This window comes from Chamaea fasciata, unplaced genomic scaffold (genome assembly GCF_029207755.1).
Source record: "Chamaea fasciata isolate MVZ Bird 193981 ecotype frontalis unplaced genomic scaffold, bChaFas1.0.hap1 SCAF_30, whole genome shotgun sequence".
Taxonomy (NCBI): domain Eukaryota; kingdom Metazoa; phylum Chordata; class Aves; order Passeriformes; family Sylviidae; genus Chamaea; species Chamaea fasciata.
The window spans coordinates 1006095-1026644 of NW_027094115.1; the positions used below are offsets into that span (position 1 = coordinate 1006095).

Sequence of the window (20550 nt, forward strand, 5' to 3'; positions counted from 1 at the left end):
CAGGAGTTTTATTTACAAGATGAAATAAAGTTGGTAAGTCTGGGTAAAAAAGAAGAGAGGCAATGAAATGCAGAAGTGGAAGGGATCAAACCAAACCAAGCAAGCCAAGTGACAAGACCCAGAACAAAACCTGACCAGTCTGAAGGCTCAACTGGACAGTTAGAAGCTGTGGCAGAGGCCTGGGGTAAGCTCCCAAAGACCGAAGGTGTTCTTTGTCATGAGCATGGTGTGAGAGCTCAGTCTGGCTCTCTGGCTCCCAGTTCTCATGCACAGGGATAGGAAAAGGGCTGGGGGAAAAAAAAAAAAAAAAGAAAAAAAAAAAAAAAAAAGAAAAAAAAACCCACAGAAGAAATTCCAATCATCTACATGAGACAAAACCCTGAGCTTTCACCTGCAGCAATAAAACAAGAAGGGCAACATGAAGTCAGATTTCCAAGGAGTTTACCTGCCTGGAGAGTACCCAGATGCTGTGAGAGATTTTCTAGAGGCCCCAGGGCAGTTCTGGGAGATAATTCCATTGATTTCAAACCACATCAGCTGCAGTTCAACACTTGGTGGGAGGCACTTTCAACCATCTCCAGAGATGAGATGATTTATCCACCTCATCAGGCAATTATGCATCGTTAGAGTCTCTCACACTCCCTGGGCATCACTACTTGTTCTTTCAGACACCTCAAATACCCTCCCAAATCTTCTCCTCAGGTCCTATATTAAGTATTTCTGAAAGCCCATCAAGGACACATCAATCCGACAGTTTTTGTTAACAGGAACATTCCTGACTGACTCCTGTTGGGAATAAGAGATTTCTACCTAAAGGTGACCAAGATTTAACAGGTATGGGGAGAGATGAGGCAAGAAAGCACTCGTGGAACTACTCTCTGCTCTGGAGGATCAGACCCAGGGAAAACAACCCCTAAATGTTGTAGGAGACCAGTGCAAAGTGTTAAACACACAAAGGTTCATCTGAACAGGAACTGTCACCGTGACCTCTCTGCCCCCAGAGTTATTTATTTGTGCCTCTTCCCAGCACCCTGAGAGCTCCTGCAAGGGATCCCACTTCCATAGCATTTCTGCACACAGCTGCCCACAGCTCCAGAGGCTGCTGCAAGAGCACTGCCCAGCTGTGGACAACCCTGAGGAGAGGGACAGGCTGGCCAATGTCCCCACCTGGGCACAGCCGATCCAAGGCTCTGGAAACTCAGCTCAGTGACTTGTGCCACCCCAAGGAGAAACATCCTTCTCCCTCTCACACACAGAGCCCGGTGCTGAATTCAGCAAATGCAGATTCAGGGACCCTGAAGGCTCAGCACCAATTCCAGGGCCAGCAAAGGGCCCAGTGAAGGACAAGGAAAGGCTGCTCAGAGCCCCACTGATAAAAGGATCAGAGCACAGCTGCTTTTCCAGCCCTCCTGGTCCCACTGGCGCCAGGAACTCTGCAGCTCCACACACTGATGACACCCAGGGACAGCAGCACCTGTCCCAGAGGTGTTTTATTATCATCACCACCACCAGGACTGGATAAACTAAGCAAAAAAAAAGGAGTGAGACTGATGTTCAGTTAATAACAACAGCCAGAGCTAAAAATGAGGGTTTGAAAACAAGCCCTCAGTGACTTCTGGAAGATTTTAATACCTTGCCCCCACCTCCCGCTAACAGAGTCTCACTTTCCTCATCACACATGAGCCTTTCCCATCCTAGAGGAAACAGTAGGGCAGCCCTGGGAGAGCCATGCAGTCAATTCATTTTCTCATTAAGCCACATCACTACATCTGGGCTTTGCTATGTCCCAGGATGTGGCAGTAACTGCTCCACACACATTTCAAAGTGGCACAGGAGTGTATTACAGCACTGAGCAATTAGAACGACTGCTGGTTTAACCCAAAAGCTCTATGGAAAGCACAAACTCATTCTGAAATGCCATCAAGTGTAAAAATTGATTACAGACTCGTTTTGCAGCAATTCCTCTGAGGCCAGAACATTTCTGTTGCTATAGGGATACTCACCAAGTGAACAAAACATGCCCCAGCTCCAAGGGGAACCCAGGAATCAGCACTGATGCTCTGGGCCTCTCTTTCAAGGCAATAAATAGCTCAGAAGTCCTTGCCTCCCCCCTTGGGTTCTCATTCATGTTTGCTGTGACACTACAGCTGGACTCGGGAACTCCTGATAAGGACAACATTCTCTAGGGCTGGAAGAGCTCATCTGCCTGGGATGCTAACTCCAACAAACAAAAAAAATCCTTTTGTTCCAAAAACTTGTGACAGATGATTATTAGTCTCCCTTCTGGAATTAATAATGCAGAAAAACCACAGGTCTCAAATTCCAAGTGGAAAAAGCTAACCCAGAATCCATCCACTGAGGAAGGGCTGCACACAGAGCCCACCCTTCCTGCCTGCTGGATCCCTTCTGCTGGATGCCCACTCCATAGAAAACAACACCACTTCTGACAAACTCTGTCTTTTCAGTAAAGCTGAATACTTGATGTTTTTCCCTCCTTAGTACTTCAGTGCACATTCCAAGTTTGAGCAGCTTGGGAAGCAAACAAAGCAGTGGCTTGGGGACAATAAAACACTGGAACAGGTCAGAGCAACCGTTTCTGTAAACCAGGAGCAGCTTCACATCAGCTCCAGGCCAGGGGCAGGAGGGCCAGGGCAGAGAGCAGAGGGCCAGTTTACCTTTGTGAGGCTGAGCTGCGAAAGCTACAGGAGCAAACTCATCCAGGAGGTCAGCAGCAGGGTTAGAGAGCAGAGAACAGTCAAGCAGAGAGTCTTCCCCAGTGAGAGAGTCTGGATCCAGGTGAGCATCCCAAGGTGGCATTGAACAGGACACAAACAGCGTTAAGCTCACATTCCCACATTCCCCTTCACCCACAAACGGTACAAACACACCTTTGGTGCAAAGCCAGCACAAACGCTGCCATTGTTTGTGACGGAAGAGATTCCACTGCTCTCAGTGAGGGCACAGAGTCCCAGCACCATCAGCTGGGGTTTCTGTCTCTCTGAAGCTGAACAGACAAAGGAATCCCACAGAGCCAGATTAAAGTGGGAGCTCTGCAGAGAGAGGAGCTTTAAACCCAGGGCACTCCCACCAGGTACCTCTGAGAAGAGCTAAAGTCCATCTGCCGTGGGAAGTGGCCCAGTCAAAGCTGCACAATGAGAAAGGGCCAGGAGTGGCTTCTTCCCCCCCGGGACAAATCAGTGATTGCTCCTGAGCTCTAAACCATTCATGGGAGCAATGCACCAGCACCTACAGGTCTGTGATGGTGGGCTCAAGGAACATTGTACCATGGAATCACAGAATCTCCTGAGTGGGAAGGGACCCACAGGGATCAGAGCCCAGCTCCTGGCCCTGCACAGACACCCCAAAATCCCACTCTGGGCATCTCTGGGAGCAGTGTCCAAAGGCTCCTGGAGCTCTGGCAGCTTTGGGGCCGCACCCATTCCCTGGGGAGCCTGGACAGTGCCCAGCACACTTTGGGGGAAGAACCTTCTCCGTTCCTCCCAAGGAGATGAGGAACCACAGAACACACCCTGAGCAAGGTCCCCACGCAGGCCCAGGTGCCAGCAGTGGGAAGAGCAGCCCCTGTGGAAGCAGCCAGAGCTCTCTGGTGCTTGGAGCCCCCCATGCAGGAGCATCCGAGGACGGCAGGGAGAAGGAACTCTGCTGACCTGAGATATTCTAGAATACGTGGTTTTATTGCAAGGGTCGTGGGTAAAAAGGGCCTTGCCTTCAGCCACCAGCCTCGGCTGAAGGGAAGTCCCAGAGAGAGAGGGAGAAAGAACAAGGGGTAAGAGTTAAGAGAGAAGGGAGCAAGGTGGCAGGGGTCAGAGGTAAGAGCGAAGAGAAGAGAGCGAGGTCCTTGTTACAATGCATTATATCTTCTTTTGTGCTGAATATTCTAATTTACAGTGACCAACCAATACAAGACACAAAATCCTACAGAATCTACATATAGCCTATAAGAACTACTACATTACCATACTATGTTATATTTTAAACTCTAGAAACTACTCTTTAGACTTTTCTGTTTTGCTACATTGACCTTTGGATTCTTAGCGAGCAGAAAGGTATCGTTCACCCAAAAGGGATTCTCCTTCAGCTGGCTAGGCTGTTGTTTTCAGGTTATATAGTAACTAAGACTCGATATCCTACAACTCAAAGTAAGCTTCCATTTCTATTTCGATTGTAGGTTTCCTATTTTCAGAATCTTTTGCTAAGCAATCATACTTATAAGGTTTCCCTGATTCATCTTCCCCAACACCCCCAGCCCCTCCTGCCTCACCAACCTGTTCTGTTGGAGGCCACCGACTCGCTCTGGGACACGAGGCGCTGGGGCAGCGGGGCCTCCAGCCCCGGGATGAGGCTCTCCACAGCTACGTCAGCTTTTCCTTTCCACAGGGGCACAACAGCAGAGGAGAAACCAGAGGTTAGTTTGCAAGGAAAAGCAGAAGAACTGAGGCAAGAGCTGTCTGAATCCTTTACTGACCCTGTAGTATGTGTCAGCTCAAGGGTTGGTTTGGTTTTGAACCCTGGTTTCAAGTTTTTATTTGGTTTTATTTATTTTAATTTGTACAAGCCCAATTTGAAAAACCCAGAGAGTGGAGCAGCAGGTTACTAACATCTGCCCTGCAGCTGAACAGGAAGAAAATAGCCACAAGATCCTTGTCCAGCAAAGGGCTAACAGTGACCACTGGAGTCCATTTGCATTCAGAGTAATTGATCATTAAAATTCAGACAACTGCCAGAAACTGACAAAGTAGAAGTTTTACTATTACAGGAAGTCATGTCCTTCCTTTCTACCAGAGCCACAGGTCATACCCAGCTGGTCACGGGAGCCCAGCTGGGAGCCCAACCCACAGGAGCAGCTGATGGCAACAACCTGCAGCCTGCAATCACTGTCCTCAGTGCACCTGGCAAGTGGATAAAAACACGATTCTGCAGCACTCCAAAATCCTGACCCTGCCTGGAGCCTGCTGCATCCAGGCTCACAGCAGCCTAGCATGTTTATTCCCAGCACTCCCCAGGTCCAGGGAATGCTGTCCTTCCTCCTCATCCTGCTGAGGGTCCATGGAGACAGACCAGCTCTGGGCCATGGTTAAACACAAAATCTTGACCAGAAATAAAGGTATTTTTGCCACCTTCTTCTTCAATCAGCAATTAACTTTCTTCTACCAAGAGAAAACCCAAGGCACAACTGTGCCACATCACAGATCAGTGCACCTGGAGTTCAGGTGCAGACACCAAATCCTCACTGCTCAGTGCCCATCTCACAGAGAAAAGGCAGAGCTATCTCAGCATGATCCATTACTTCCCTCATGCTGTCTCCCCGGCAGAAGGGGCTGTTCTGGGAGCCAGGGGTGCACAGGGGTGAGCATGCAGGGCAGGACATTCCACGTGACAGGAGGGGACAGGGCTGGGGGCTTTACCATTGACAGCATCTGACGTGCTGCCGAAGGGGTCAGCCAGAGGCAGGAGGTCGGGGAGCAGGAGCGCAGGCTCGGGAGATTTGAGTCCCTCAATCAGTTTTTCTGGGGCAAGCAGGAAAAGGAGGAAGGGAGGCAACAGAGAGAAAAAGCAAAAGAAAGAAAAAGACAACATTAATCAGGTGCTCAGTTCATGGCTCGCTGTGCTGTGTGTGAGCCCCAGAGGAGCATCTGCACCACGGGGTGTGCAAATGGCTCCAGCACAGAACCCGGAGTGGGCCTGGGTTGCAAAGGATCTTTCAAAGCTCATCCAACCCCTGCCACAGGCAGGCACACGTTCCATGGGCAGGGACACCTTCCATGAGCCCAGCTTGCTCCAAGCTCCACCCAACCTGGCCTCTGACACTTCCAAGGATGGGTCAGCCACAGCTTCTCTGGGCAACCTGTGCCAGGGCCTCTCCAGTTTCACTGTAAAAAGATTCTCTCTTTAATCTAAAACCCACCCTCCTTCAGGTAAACATGATCATCCCTTGTTCTATCACAACAGGCCCTGCTATGAAGTTTGTCCCCCACTATCACTCAGAGGCATCAAAGGGCCACGGCCACCTAAGAGAGGTGAGGACATCCTCACCCACTGTGGGCTCCTCTCCCCAAGGAGCCACTGTAGAACAGCCCACAGCTTTGGCACTGCCACCCATAAGTTTATATATTAAAACCGTAAGTTTAACATGCTGAACCCCACATTTAAGAAATAATTTTCCCCTCCCTCCCCTCCCTATGCTGGGAATCCTTCGTCAGTGTTTGTGTAACGAGGAGACAGAAGAGCTGAGTGCCTTGGGGCCAGCTCAGCCTGAGGAGGGAACTCAACCCCGAGGAGCTGGAGCAGAACCAGGCACTGAGACCGTGCAGCAGAGCCTGCCCTGGGGTCACACAGCTGCCCAGGTACCAAGCAATTATTTCAGCACCAGGTTTCAAATCACACGTGTCACTCTCAGCAGCACAGCTCCTGTGGTTCCCATTATCCTCACAGAGAGCCTGGGCAAGAAGTTAATCTCAATTATTCATCTGGTGGATGAGTGATTTCCCAATCACTAACCGGATCAGCAGAAATGAGATTAATTATTTAGCTTTCACGAGGGTTTCTTCCCAGAACAAAAAGGTAAAGAATAATTTCAGGATTTACCAGAAGTTACTTCCTGCAACAGAACAGCTCTGATAGAATTTGCTCCACATGGACAAATCTGGTCATTTCAACTCATTGAAATTACTCCATTCATAATCTAAAATTAGAATGTTACAAAACTGTTACATCTATATTTTAATTTTTGAGATCACAGATTGGTGTTATTGTTTATTATCCAAAGAAATCCTGCTCACAACTGCACAAAAGCACAGGAATCCTGCTCCATAAGATTTGACATGCTGAGAACACCAAAGAAAAGCTTAAGTTACAGTGCTACATATGTGGGAATAATATCCATCCTTTTCTATTGCCCAATATAAATAACAAAATAGTCCAATGGCTTTGGAACTGCTTATTCAAAGCAGGACAAATTCTACTCCACATAACAAAGTCAACAACTGAAGCAATCAGGAGGGGAAGGAAACCTAAAAAACAACCCAAGAGGTACTTGTTATATCATTACAGGCCTGGAAAAGGTCAACTGAAAGGCAAATGTGATGGAAAGAGCAGCCCTAATATATAGGAACTCTCTCTCTCTCTATATATATATAAAATATATACAGGAACTCTTCCCACCTTTAAGAATATCCATTTTAGAGGCTGGATTTGCATCCAGGCACCATCCCTGGCTTCTGTGGCACAGAGAGGGGCAGAGTGGACAGGCTGGGAGCAGGGGCACCAACAGGTGTTAATGCTGTCAGAGGGGGGCTAAGGAGGCTGGAATTGGTTATAGGATGTTGGGGAAACAGCACAGGAGAGCTGTGAGGACATGGAGACACAGGGAACACGCTCCATTCCAGGCAGACTCTTCCCAAGGGCCTGTCAGTGCCCAGCTCCTCCCAGGGCACCCCCCTGCAGCTTCAAACCCACACACCCAGCGACCATTCCTGTCAGATCCCACTTCCAGGTGTCCTGCTCCTCCTCCCTTACCTTCTCAACAGTTTCCTTCTGTTCCAACAGTGCAGATTTTCCCTGTAACACACTGAAACTACCCCAGACAGGTCCCAGAGTTGCCTATTGAGCTCAGCCATGTTTTTTAACCACCCAGATTCGGAGAACCGTGGTATTCTCCCCACATGTTCATTTTCCCTCCTGCCCCAGGGCACAGCTGGTTTTATGCACAGCTTTAGGCTGTCAGTGGTTCTTTGCCTGATTTTGTTTCTTGTCTCACAAGATCTCCTTTCCTGCCTCCTTCAGTGCTGGGTGCTGATCTGCCAGTGCTTTTTTAGGCAGCCACTGCACCCCTCAGTGCATGATTTAAAGGAACTTTAATCCCCTTCCAGTGAGGCTGGGGAGTTCAACAAAAACAAGAAAGTATCAGAATGAATGGAGGAGGAGATACAGTCCAAACAGACAAACCCAGATAATTCCTGTGCAGACATATGAACAAGCCCCATGATAAACAAGGTTAAGAAAAGGTAACCCATTATGGAGGTATTTGATCTCATACAGCTCCTGAAGGGCTCTCGGGGTGGGCCTTCTTCAATTCCAGCTGGGAAATGCATGTTTTACCCCAGTCACTGTTCTCCCACTTGCAGCTGCTGCCTCTTGGGGACCTCCTCTTCCTCAGTCAGCCTGTGGAAAACCTGCCAGATGCTTTCCAGCCATGGGGAAGTGAGTCTGACCCAGTTCAGGATAAGCTGGCCACTGCTATTTCATTTCCTGCTGGTTTTTCTGCTTTGCCCCATTTCAGCCCTACCAGGGCAGGTTTGCTGGGGCTGTGCAGCAGCCGGGGAGACCATGGCAAGCTTTTAGAAGGTGTCTAAGCTTAAAAGCACAGAGGGGGATTAAAAAGTGCCCTCTCAGCCCCTTCCTGAGGGAGAGCCCAGCCACACACCGCAGCCTTTAAGAAAGAATGTGAAACATTTGTCAAGTTCCCTGTTCCTCGCAGTAAGAAATTACTGATTGTTTCCTGTCAGAGTAAGCAGAACAGCTGCAGAAAATGCAGAGCAAGAGCCTGCAGCTGATGCGTCTTGGAGCATCCCCAAGAGGCTGACACTGGTGACTTCAGAGCCTGGAAAACCAAATCCCTTCCTCCAGGAATGAAAGCAAGAGCCTCTCCTATGATCTGCACCAACATAAGAAGGAGGTGAAGCCATCGAATTAACTCTGGATTCGTATCTCGGGACAAGCAAACAGGCCAAACCCCATGCACTGGCTGAGAAGCACAGCTTTGGACAATCCAGTGAGAAAATGCTGACCTTTTCTTCAGATCCCTCTTCTAACACATGCACAGACCTGATGGAGTTTACAGTCACTCAGTTTGCATAGACTTTGCATCTGCAGCCACCACTGCCAGAGACTCTGTTGCCATGCTGCTTTAATTGCTGGCAAAACACACCCCTTCAGCCACAAATACGCAGAAAGCGTTTTAAGAAACACCAGAGTTAGGAAAAAATATCAATCAAGAGAAGAGGGAAGCAAAGGGGCTTTGGGTTAGAGCAGGCTACTAGAAAAAACAAGAACTCCTGAAAACTTGCAAGTTAAAAGGGAGCAGAGGGCAGAGCTCTGTGCCAAGGTGAGGACACTGACCACGAGGCACATGCCCAAGGCAGGAGGGTCAGCAGCACCACACACACAGGGCTGGTACTCACTGCAGGGCTGCCCTAGGACAGCACACACAGCTCAAGAGAGCACACAGCAGAGTCCTTTCCTTCGGGGGCCAGCTGGGAAAGAGAGACATGGCTGTGAAAATCCTGCCAGGTCAGCAGGTGGGAGGGAAATCACCAGCGTGGGCAGAGATTTGTCACTGGGGAAGGTTTCTGCCTATTGACTGATCAAGTATTAGCAGATTAAAGGAGGCCCTGCACGGTATTCAGCAACAGAGTACTTGGACTAGTCCAGGGAAGGGACTGCATTTCCATTCTCCTCATGGAGCTGCTGTGAAATGGGATTGGTTCTTACATAACACGAGCAGAAAGAGAAGGGGAATAAAGGCAAATGGAATGCTTCGAATGCACAAGGCTTTGTAAATACCATGGAGGGTAACAGGACAACACTTAACAGTGGCTCCTTAAGAGATCAAAATCAAGCAATTTTAGTCTCTTGTTCAAGATCTCAAATATTTGTAAAATAATAAATTCTCCCCTCTAAGATCACACTCAAAGCCCAGACAGAAGAACACTGGATGCTCTTAACACTCATTTAGTTGGGATTCTCATGGTCTGCTGGTTCTGCTGCTCTACATCATCACAACACCACCGTGTCCTCTCAGTAAATACAGCAATAAATCCATCGAATTCCTACATCAGCAGCTGCCCTTTTGCATCTTTCCAACTCAAGATGTAAACTTAGATCATTAGTGCACGCCCACAGTTGCTGTGCATGTCTAATTGTGCATGTGCAATTACTTTATCTTAATGTGTCATCTTGGTACAAATCAATTCTCAGCAGAAATACAGTTGTTTATTACAGCTGCTATAAACACCCAGGCATAGCTGGGCACCCAGTTATCTTCTCACAATTTACAGGCCTGGAGTAGAGTTACGGTGATTAAAAACATCTCATCAAGTATTTTGTTCTCAAAAAAAATAAAATACCCTCCTCCATCAGTCAGAGTGACCCCACAGGGTTCCCCTGACCAACACCCCAGGATCAGTCAGTGGTGAAGCCTGAAATAAGCTCATCAAGAATAACTTGGCTCATTTTCCTACACATACACAAGGAAATATGTTTCCGGCATGAATACTTAATTATCCCTTATTTTAACAGATGTTTTGCCATATTTTTACATCCCTCTTGCCAGCACCTCTTACTAGTTACAATTCCATTAAGAACTGCAGCATTACACAGGGGAGGAAGAGGGACGCACTGAAAACCACCCACTGCCACCTGACTGCATCTGCCCCTCTGCAAGGTGGGAGAGGCCAAAGTCTCTGACCAGCACTCAGGTGATTCCACCTGCACCTCTGAGTGGCATGGGGAGGAGGTTTGTGGCTTAGCAGAAAAAGCAGCTGAGCTTTAGCCAGGCCCTCAGCTGCTGCAGGGCTGGAGGGCAGAGCCCCCAGGACTGGCTCTGTAAGACAAACAGGGCACACACCCAATAAAACCTCACTCGTACTGAAACCCTCCCTGAACAACACTGCTCTGTAGGCTCAAGGTGCAGACTCACTTCCACTTCTGAAAGGGTCGCGCACCCTCCCAGCTGATGAAGACAGAGGTAAAATGTTTTTAAAGCAAGGAGATTCATTATCAAAGCATTCTCAGGCATAAAAATATTCCAAACACAAAGCAAATATTCAGCCGCTCCTGCACAGAACCGAGGCAGCTGGGCAAGGCGCTGTGCTGGAGCCTGGAGTCACTCCCAGTTCTGCTGACCACTGGAAACACCTGAGCTGCCAGGCAGCACAGCCCTGGGCCAAGCCCTCTGTGCTGGGGATGTTCCTGCACAGGTAACATTGACACAGAAGAACAAACACAACACTGCTGGATGACACACACAGCCTGAAAACCTGAGTTCAAGTCCAGAAATTTGATCTTTTCTGTTGAATTTACAGGCAGACAACCCCTCTTAGTTCCAAAGCTAAGGACTGGTCTGTAGCCCCAGCCCTTAAAAATATTCATGAGCTCCTGGCCTCCAGTTTTACTTTAAAAAGAACAAACAGATGAAAACATCTTTGCAGGAACCCTCAGGGCCAACAAAAGCCAGGTCTCCTGCATGTCCTGGCCCCCATGGAAGGGGATTCACTGCACTGAACAGAACCACAGGCAGTAGGGAGAGCAGCAAGGGCAGGGTTAGCACCTGCCTGCAGAGATCCACAACCAGGCAGGCTCAGATCTGCAGGAGAAGCAACCTGGCACCACAGAGCCCGCATCCACTGCTGCTCTGATGAGCTGCCCCAAGGGCAGGGCTGAAAACTCCTCCACAGGGATTTCTCTTCTAGTAGGAATTCCAGAGCTCCCACAGCTGAGGCTGCAACTGCTGCTCCTTGTGGTCCTGCTGTGTGGAAAAGCAACAAGGGAAACACTTTCCAACTGTGAGCTGAGGATGCTGGTGGGGAAATAAACGGCCTGGGCGACTTCAGTCAGGACAACCAACACTTCCAGTAGCATTTGGGGGAAGGAAGAAGGAAAATGTGCAGTCAGCTGCCTTCTGTGGGTTGTTTTCAAGGTAGAGCTGAGCAGGTCAGCTCCTGGCAGTGCTCACACAGACAAAAAAGACTCCAAGTTTTGCTTCTACTCTCAAACTGCATTTATGGGTAAAATCCCTTTTGGACCAAACCACGTTTCTCCTGCTCTTTGAGCATCCACCAGAAGGAAGCAAGTTCCACAGAGTTATGGATAAAAGGTTTATTTTTCTCCTGAACTGCTCAACTCTCCATGGAGAGATGTCACCTTCACAGTACATTTTGAAGCTTGGGTCCTCCAAACCACCAGTGATCCAGAGACTGGGCTAAGGACTAGGGTGGGAGCTGCTGTTGTGTTCTGGGGCTCACTGACATGGGACCTGCCACACACATTCACCAGAGGGCTCCAAGATAAAAATATTTCCATATTCCAAATCCCACTGATTTGCAAATAAGCTCCTAAGCACTTACATAATCTTGTGCTAAAAAGTGTTGGCTGCTGCAATCAGAAATGTGCACAGAGGAGAAGGCTTAGAAGCAGCACTGCAAAGTAAAGGAAATAGCACCAACTGCACTGGAACATCTTGCCAAATCAGAAAAGGTCACATGTAACTTCTGCTTCACAAGATGCTCAGATATGCAACAGACTTTGGAAGCCAAAGGAACACTGACTTTTACAGGAAAGAAAGATTAACAATAATAAAACCTACAATTTCAACATTGGAGACAATTTGAAAACAGATTAAGTCAGAACAGGTAGTTAATTACCTGGGGATTATTTCCCCCGGAATCTTGGAAAGGTTTGTGTTGGAAGGGGATCTTAAAGGGCATCTCATTCCAGCCCCTGCCATGGGCAGGGACACCTTCCACCATCCCAGGGTGCTCCAGGCCCCATCCAACCTGGTCTTGGGCACTTGCAGGGATCCAGGGGCAGCCACAGCTTCTCTGGGCACTCTGTGCCAGGGCCTCAACACCCTCCCAGGGAACAATTCTTTCTCAATATCCTATCTATCCCTGCCCTTTGGCAGTGGGAAGCTCTGTGTCCTGTCCCCCCAGGCCCTTGTCTCCAGCTCTCTTGGAGCCCCTTTAGGCACTGGAAGGGGCTCTGAGGTCTCCCTGGAGCGTTCTCTGCTCCAGATGGAACAAATCCTACCCTCTCAGCTTTCCCTCCTAGGAGAGGTGCTCCAGCCCTCCAACCACTTTTGGCTTTGAATGCTGAGCCTCTAAAGACACCAACATTTTTGGCATTAGGAACAATGAGATAACCCAGGCTCTGCCATGAAAACCATCCCCACTGCCAGTGAGCCCAGCAGAGCCTGGCAGTGCCCAGGATTTCACGTGTCCCTACAAACAGAACCAGAAGATTAGGAGGACGAAATAAAACCCAAGACTCTGTCTCCCTCCACCCCCTCAGTTCTGGTTACCTGGCGTGTCAGATAACTGGAGAGGTATGAAAGGATCAGGCACAGTCAGGAGAGGAGGGCTAGAGTCCAAACTCAGAATGTCTTTCGTTTTTTCAGCTGGTAGAGAAGAGGAAAGGAAAAGAAAAGACAGAGTGAACAGAGAAGAGTAAAGGAGAAAGCATAGAGCAAAAGCACAGCATAGGTACAGCCCCAGCTCTGGCCTGACACAACCACATACAGGCACACTCTGACCAAGTGTACTACTAAAAAGAAAAAAAAAAAAAAAAAAAAAACAAAAAAAACCCAACAAACAAAACTACTGTTACCATGTAGTTCTCCAAGTTTAACCCACAGATCTCAGAACATTCCCTGGCAGGGAAGAACTGTTATCTGCCTTCACAGCAGCACAAAAGGTGAAAGGCCTCACAAAGGACACACAGCCCATGTGGGGCCTCTGCATCTGCAATAAAAGCTGCAGCATCTTGCACCAGCCAGGCTGGGACAGGCTTCTGTCTCTGAGGAAAGAAAGAAAAGGGCTGGAAGTGCCCAGGCCAGCACCAAGATTTCCAAGGTACCTTCATATGCCAAACCCCAGGACTGGAAACTCAAGGGGCACATTTTAAAGACAGACACTGCAACAACTGACCATGGTACAGAAACCACAGAGCCCAGGGCACACAGATGCTCCTCAGGCTTTGCAGAAGGTGTTTTACAGCTCAACATGGAGCTGCTGCTGCTCAGCATCATTCACAGAGGCCGACAGAACACCACAAACTGCTCACAGCTAGACAAACTCAGAAAGCAAATGCCCAGGAGCACTCCTGTGTCAGGGACTTCAGCTTCCTAATTCTCCAGTAAGAACCAACATATCAAGCTCAGTTATAAGTGCCACTATATCTCCTTTTATAAATAGAAATAAGCATCAATGGATTTGTCACTCCTTGCCCCACAAAGGATTCCTCAGCCTCTTCCCAGACTCCTCTCACCAAGAGTTGTTTAGCTTCAGTGGGGTGCATTTTCACCAGGGGGAAGGATCCCTGGCATTTGGAGCTCCTGGAATAAGCACCTCTGTGCTTGACAGATCTTAGCTGCCCTCAGTGAGAACTGATGCTGAAGGATTAGAAATGAGCAGCAGCACTCACCAAGGGTTTTTGGCATAGAAGGGGCTGCTCACAGCAAAACCTTGGGATACCAGGACCAAAGGAGACGCCAGACAAGGTCCACAGGCAGAGGCTTCTGCAGAGAAACCCCTCAGACCAGCCAACAACTCTGGAGCCTCACAGCCCAGCCAGTGCAGAAATTACTGCCTTCATCACTTAATGTGCCAATTATGAGACTGTGCTCTCCCCCGAGGACTTCCCCTGCTCACTCATCCCTGCTGTCCTCACTCTGCAGCAGAGATAGTTATCCCTGTTCCTTCTGCTCTTCCAAACAGATCAGCAGGTCTGACCAACACCTCCAAGCCAGTTCCTTCACTGCACATGACAGGTTTTACTCTTTGTTATGAGCTCCATGGAACTTCCACACACTAAGAAGCTTCCTTGGGAGCTTAAGGGGCTCAGTTTCTTCCCTCACCACACCTCTGCCTCCACACAGTGTCCTGTCTCTGCCACCCAACTGTGACAGGGGAACGCACCCTCTGTATATTCCTTCCTCTCCAGAAGTGCCAACTCTGCTCCCTGCAGCTCTCAGTGCCAAGGCCCAGCTCAGTTTGTATCCGTTTTCCTTCCCTTTCAAAGAGGTTTTGACCACGAGCTGCCATTCCATGCTGTTCATGTTCACAGACTCACCTGGCCCAGCAGTGAAGGAAGAGCCACCAAACGCGTCTGCCGGGGCTGCGGACGCAGCTGGCTGGAAACCCGGGATCAGGTTCTCTGTGGAACTGCCTGTCTTTTCTGGAGCTTTCCCTGGAATGCAGACCCAGAGTTAGGGGAAAAACAAAACTTCTGTTCTGAAAGTAGGCTGCTGATCTGTATCTTTAGGACACTGTTCCACTAAGTGACTTAAGTCCCTTCCTGCAAATCCCAATTTGCAGATGAAGCAGAGTTTAAACTGCCACTTCCACAGGCACCTGAGCAGAGGTACTGTCAAAGCAGCTGGTACCTCGGCCTTTGAGGCAGCACTGAACTGCAAACAGAAAGAAACTGGACGGAATTAGCCAGAGAACTGTTATTATACGGGGCACCCAAGCAGTCCCTGCCCAAAAGCATCCCCAATCCATGGCATCTTCCCTTTCCAGAGTAAGGCAGGTGTTAAAGCACCCCATGGACCTACCATCTCCCAGCTTTGCAAAGTCCTTGTTCAGCAGCTCCTCAGCTGTGAGCTTGGAGAAGTTGTCATCATCAAAGGGGTTCCATGAGGACAGGTCAGGAGGGTTGTAGACATTCTGCTGCGAGGTCCTTGGTGAGCCCGAGGGCGTGGTGGAAGCAGATCTGGATGTGACCATCCCAAACAAGAGCCATTAACCACCCATCTGAAATCCTCTGGCCAGCACTATCAACTGGTCCAAGCTACTACACTCTAATGAACTCCCAGTTAAAACATCCAGGGCAAGTTACTGCAGTCCCATTCTCCAAAGCCTGGGAGCACTGAGGCTGGGCACCCACATCTCGGGGGTTAAAACCAGCATCACACCAGGAACAGCAGTGCCCACGGGAAGGCTTCTTGCCGGTAGACACTGTAAATGTGACCTAGCAAATACTCCTAGGGAACCAGAGCTCCTTTAAGATCTCCAAGACCATCAAGTCCAACCTTCAGGAAGTGCTGGTGTCAAGCAGAGAGAATGAAGCACACACCAGGGCTGTGGCTGAAATGACACTGCCTTTTGTGAGCCAGAGAAGGCCCTGGTCACTCAAAGCTTATTGGGAGCTCGGACAACTCATAAGGACTTTGGGACAAATTTTCCAGCACTTCCTGCCAAGCCCTAAACTGAGGTCTTGAAGGCAAAGATTTACTCAGAGTTTTTTGTGTACCTCCAATTAGAGCTTTGTATCGAACACCTCCCAGAGCCTGACCCAGCTCTCACTCCACATCCCACATGGGGGCCCCGGGCACCTACTTGGACTTGTTGAGGCTGGCCTCGGCAGCCGCGGCCTGCAGCAGCTGGGTGGATTTGCTGGCGGGCACACCGAACACAGCGCTGTGGGTGACATCACTGAGGATGCGGCGGTGCCCCGCGCGCTGCGCCTTGGGCGAGGACGGGGGGGTGAGCGAGCCCAGCTTCTGCCCCTGCGCCGTGCCCTGAGCCTGCTGCTGCTGCTGCCTTGCCTGAGCCTGCGCCTGCTAGAGGAGAAAAGCAGTGTCCTTGGTTAGAACAGCAGCCACGGGGAGAAAACGCAGCATTCCAGTCATGGACTGGGGATGGTCTGGAGGGGAAAAACCAGACAAACAAAGGAACCGGGCTGGGGAGGATTTGCTGCTCTGCAGTATTTCGGGATTGCTGCACAGGCAGAAAGTCTCTTCCCTTTCTGTGGTGCAGCTCTGGAGGTAAAACCTCCATTAGGACTTGGCAAAGGCTGGCTTGGCTCAAATCTGCTCAAACGTAGAGAGGTCAAGATCCAGATCAGAGGTGGAAAGAACTCAGATCACCGTGCACAGGAGTCTTGTCACAGGGACACTGTGAAGGGCAGCACTGCCTCCAGCACATAATGTGACTGGGGTCAAATGCCTAAAGGGGTGGAGGCCTTGTGGAGAAATCTTGTGCAAAAAAACTTCCTCTTAGGGGAAGGAAAAAAGAAGAAAGCAAGGGCCACAGGAGTAACATTTGTCATTAAAATGTGGAGGAGAAAACCAAGCACATTTGGTTAAGGTGTAAGTCAAGACAGCCCAGCTACAAACGCTGTGGAAACTGCAAAGGCTTTCCTCACACTGATTTTATTTTTCCATTGCCTTAGTCTTGTTTTACACTCACAAACCCATAAACACTTGAAATATGGTTTTGTAGTGATAAACAACAGCATCGCTTGTGATTGCATGATTTTTCACAATATGTCTGTCAGGGAGATATCACTGCTGGATTTAAAACAGGAAAACTGGAATACAAGGAGCAGCAAGCTGTGCATGTCACCTCTCCTGCCTGGGCACTACCCTCCCTGTTCCCAGGCCTTTTTCAACCAAGATGAAGAGCTTGGAAAGACCTAAGAGGGCAACAGGAGTTGCCCAGTGTGGTACTGAACCCCAGTGGCAGAAGGCAAACAATGGGGAGCTGTCCTGCTTTTTTGCTGGCATTCCAGCACACTCACTCACTGCAGAGAGGCAGAGTGCCCTGCCTGCTCCCCGTGCACCCACCTCCCTATGTAGGTCACTGCAGAACAGGACATTTGGTGCTGAGAGATAAAAGGGCAGCGCCAAAATCACTGCAGGAATGAAGGCAGAGCTTATTAAGCTGGAATCTCCCAACGTGAAAAGGTTCTGAAAGGTTCTGGCTAGGTGTCTTCTGCTCGGAGACTGCTCTGCAGAGTCTGGGCTTCAGTACCATTTTTTAAATGAGCCAACCACTGTTTTCCCCTCCTGACTGCTGCAGGAGCAGGAAAGAGTCCAGATGTGTCCATTCTTATCAGCCTATCAGGGGAATAAGGCTAATTTTCAAGCTAGCTGATTAAATAAAATTCAGACTTCTTGTGCTAGCAAATCACAGCAAAGCTCTTGATTCAATGCTCGGTTTGAGGCATTTCTGCCCTAAAAGGAACAGGGTAATAACGGGCATCGCTCAAAACCTGTCTGCACATACTGAAAAATCTCCCACCAGCTTCAACAAACTGACCTGCCCCAGGTCATTCACCACAACAGGAACAAGATGAGGAACACAACAGTTCAGAGTGTGTCCTCCACCCAAACCAGGACTGGGATATGACAGAGCCCTGAGACACCTCAGAGAGCAGAGCAAACAGCGGCCCCAGCACTGCTCAGTTCATGGATTATGGAGCTTATTAGTCAAAGGAACTCCTGATGGCACTTCCAAGGAAACAAGGAGAGGGGAATTAACTAGCAGCTCACAACAAGCCAGCATAAGGTGACCCTTAGCCTGGACTCAAACAGTTGTGTACCTCTGAAATAATGGAATCATGGAACGGTTTGGGGTGGAAGGGATCTTAAAGGTCACCTAGTTCCACTCTGTGCCATGGGCAGGGATGCCACTCACCCCACAAATCCAGCCCAGCCCTGAACACTTCCAGGGCTGTCATCAGACACTGTCTGCTTTGCACACCTGCAGCCAGGTACAGCACAAACTCTGGCAGCCTCCTCCTGCCTGGTGCCCAGGACTACTCCTAGCACACAACCAGAGTTAGGGACACCTCTCTGAGCTCCCAAAGCCAGGGAAGAGCAGATGGGATTGCCCAGAAATGGAAGCACAGCTTCCTCCCACAGCCATGCAGAGCACTTTTGCCCCCTGGCACAGCTCCCTGCTCCTCCCGGTGGGCAGCTGCCTGTTCCTTTGCATTTGGACATATTTTCCATCAAGCAAAGAGCATTTATTTTAGGTGAACGTTCAGATGATTAGTAAAGTGGATGATTGATTTATTTTTAGATATGATACTTTCAAAAGTCTCCTTTGAAAAGTTTCCTTCCCACTATATTTATTAAAAAGTTAACCCAATGCTAGAAAAACCAGGAAGCTGTTTGTGCCTTCCTCTGAGCATCAGGCAAGAGTCTTCCAAACAAGCAGCAACATAAAGTAGTTCCAGTGCACATCCTGGTGTGTTAAGTACAAATAATGTTTCAGAGAGTTTCTCACATGTCTTCTGTGGCAACATGACAGGGGATGGAGAGAAGCTGCATTAAGCAGCTACTTAGATCTCCTCATTGCTTTCTAACTCATCCATTACTCAGCTCCTTTCTGTGGACCCAGTGCACAACTCTGAAGTCCAGCATTCTGCTGGAATGAGAAATCCAAACAACTGCACATCTCTGAGGCAACAAGGTCACCACTGACATCTGTGACTCAGTAATAACTGAATTATTACTAATCAGGCTCCAGAATCATGGAATAGTTTGGGTTGGAAAAGGCCTCTAAGGTCATCAAGTCTCAACATTTCTCCACATCTACCAAGGCCACCACTGTCCCATGTCCCCAAGTGCCACATCCAGATATCTGTTAAATCCCCCAAGAATGGGAACTCCACCACTGCCCTGGACAGCTGTGCCAGGGCTGGACAACCCTTTGGGAGAAGAAATTTTCCTAATACCCAACCCAAACCTGCCTTGGCGTCTGTAATCTGGGCTCTGTGGGTCTGAAAAGCCAACTGAAGTGTCCCCAGCACACAGGAGCTGGCAGAGCCCAGTAGTCCAAGTTAGCAGAGCCCAGACTTTGTAGCCCAAGTCCCAGTGCCTCATCCCTTTCCCCAAGGTCTCACCCCCTGCTCCTGCGGCTGCGCCGGCGGTGCCGCGCTAGGCTGGGCCTGGGGCTGTGTTGGCGCCAGGGGCTGCTGCTTCTGCTGAGCTGCTGCTGCTGCAGTCTTCTGCTGCATAGTTGCCTGCTGGGCCATCAGCTGCTGCTGCTGCTGTTGCTGCTGCTGCTGGTAGTAGTTCTGCATCAGCTGCTGCTGCACGGGCGCTCCTTGCTGCGTCACTGGGAACTGGGAAAGAAACACTGGTTGAGAGGTTTGAGGTGTGGTGGACCTAGACCAAATGCTGCTAGAGGACTGGGGACGCACTGGAAAATGCTGAAGAGCTGCACCCATTCCCCCCCAAAAGAACAGGAAAACTTGCCATAAACACAAAGCTACAGCACTGCAGACATAGAGATGTGATGAACCCGGCACACACACCCACCTGCTGTGCCTGCATCATCTGCTGCTGCTGCTGCTGGAAGTAGGCAGCCTGCTGTTGTTGCTGCTGCTGCTGCTGCAGGAGCTGCTGCTTCAGGAAAAGCTGCTGCTGATGCTGAGCGGTGGCCTGGGGCTGTGTCGAGGGGACCTGGGGCTGTGCCTGGGGTGCCGCTGCCGGCTTGGCCTGGGGCTGGGCTGGAGGCTGCTGGGGAGCTGCTTTTGGCTGGGGTGTGCTGGCAGGGAGTGAGGGCTGGGCACTGCCCAGGGCAGCTGGGCCTGCAACTGGGACAAGAACCCAAAGCCAACGTTAGGTCACTGCCGTGAGGCACACGGGGGTGCAGGGACCACACAGACACATCGCTCACCCTGTGGCTGAATGGCTGCCTGGGCTGTGGCTCTCTTCCTAGGTGTCAGGGCTGGCTGGATAGGCAGAATTCCAGGGTTGGGCTGGGTCTGTCCTGCTTTAGGTCTCTGGCGGGGTGCTATGGACGTTTCTGTTGTAGGGATGGGGTCTGTGAGCCTGTTAAGGAAGGAGGAGAAGGAAGAGCAGTGAGCACAGCCTGTCAATTGGGCAGCTGGTGCACAGAACACACAGCAGGGTTAAACACTTACTCACACTTCAGCTGGGTGTGACTGACAAAGGTGAAACACTCACGGGCACCCAGACAAACCAAGCACAGTAAAACCTCCTGTATGCACTCACAACAA

General features: G+C 49.7%; 1 protein-coding gene across 10 annotated transcripts in view; it reads right to left on the minus strand.

The window, feature by feature from the left end:
* The window catches only part of AAK1 (AP2 associated kinase 1), a 75085-nt gene that overhangs the window by 15813 nt on the left and 38722 nt on the right, over nucleotides 1-20550 (minus strand). For 2 of the 10 annotated variants that reach the window (XM_066206391.1, XM_066206393.1), the window contains exons 11-16: nucleotides 20208-20362; nucleotides 19847-20124; nucleotides 19429-19650; nucleotides 16134-16357; nucleotides 15350-15507; nucleotides 14866-14982 (exon numbers count right to left, since the gene is read on the minus strand). In XM_066206391.1, the coding sequence (XP_066062488.1) occupies nucleotides 14866-14982; nucleotides 15350-15507; nucleotides 16134-16357; nucleotides 19429-19650; nucleotides 19847-20124; nucleotides 20208-20362 (1154 nt within the window). Of the gene's footprint in view, nucleotides 1-2675; nucleotides 2787-4286; nucleotides 4389-5426; nucleotides 5529-13096; nucleotides 13193-14865; nucleotides 14983-15349; nucleotides 15508-16133; nucleotides 16358-19428; nucleotides 19651-19846; nucleotides 20125-20207; nucleotides 20363-20550 lie in introns of all 10 variants that reach the window. The other 8 variants (XM_066206385.1, XM_066206384.1, XM_066206386.1 and 5 more) reach the window with 8 other exon arrangements.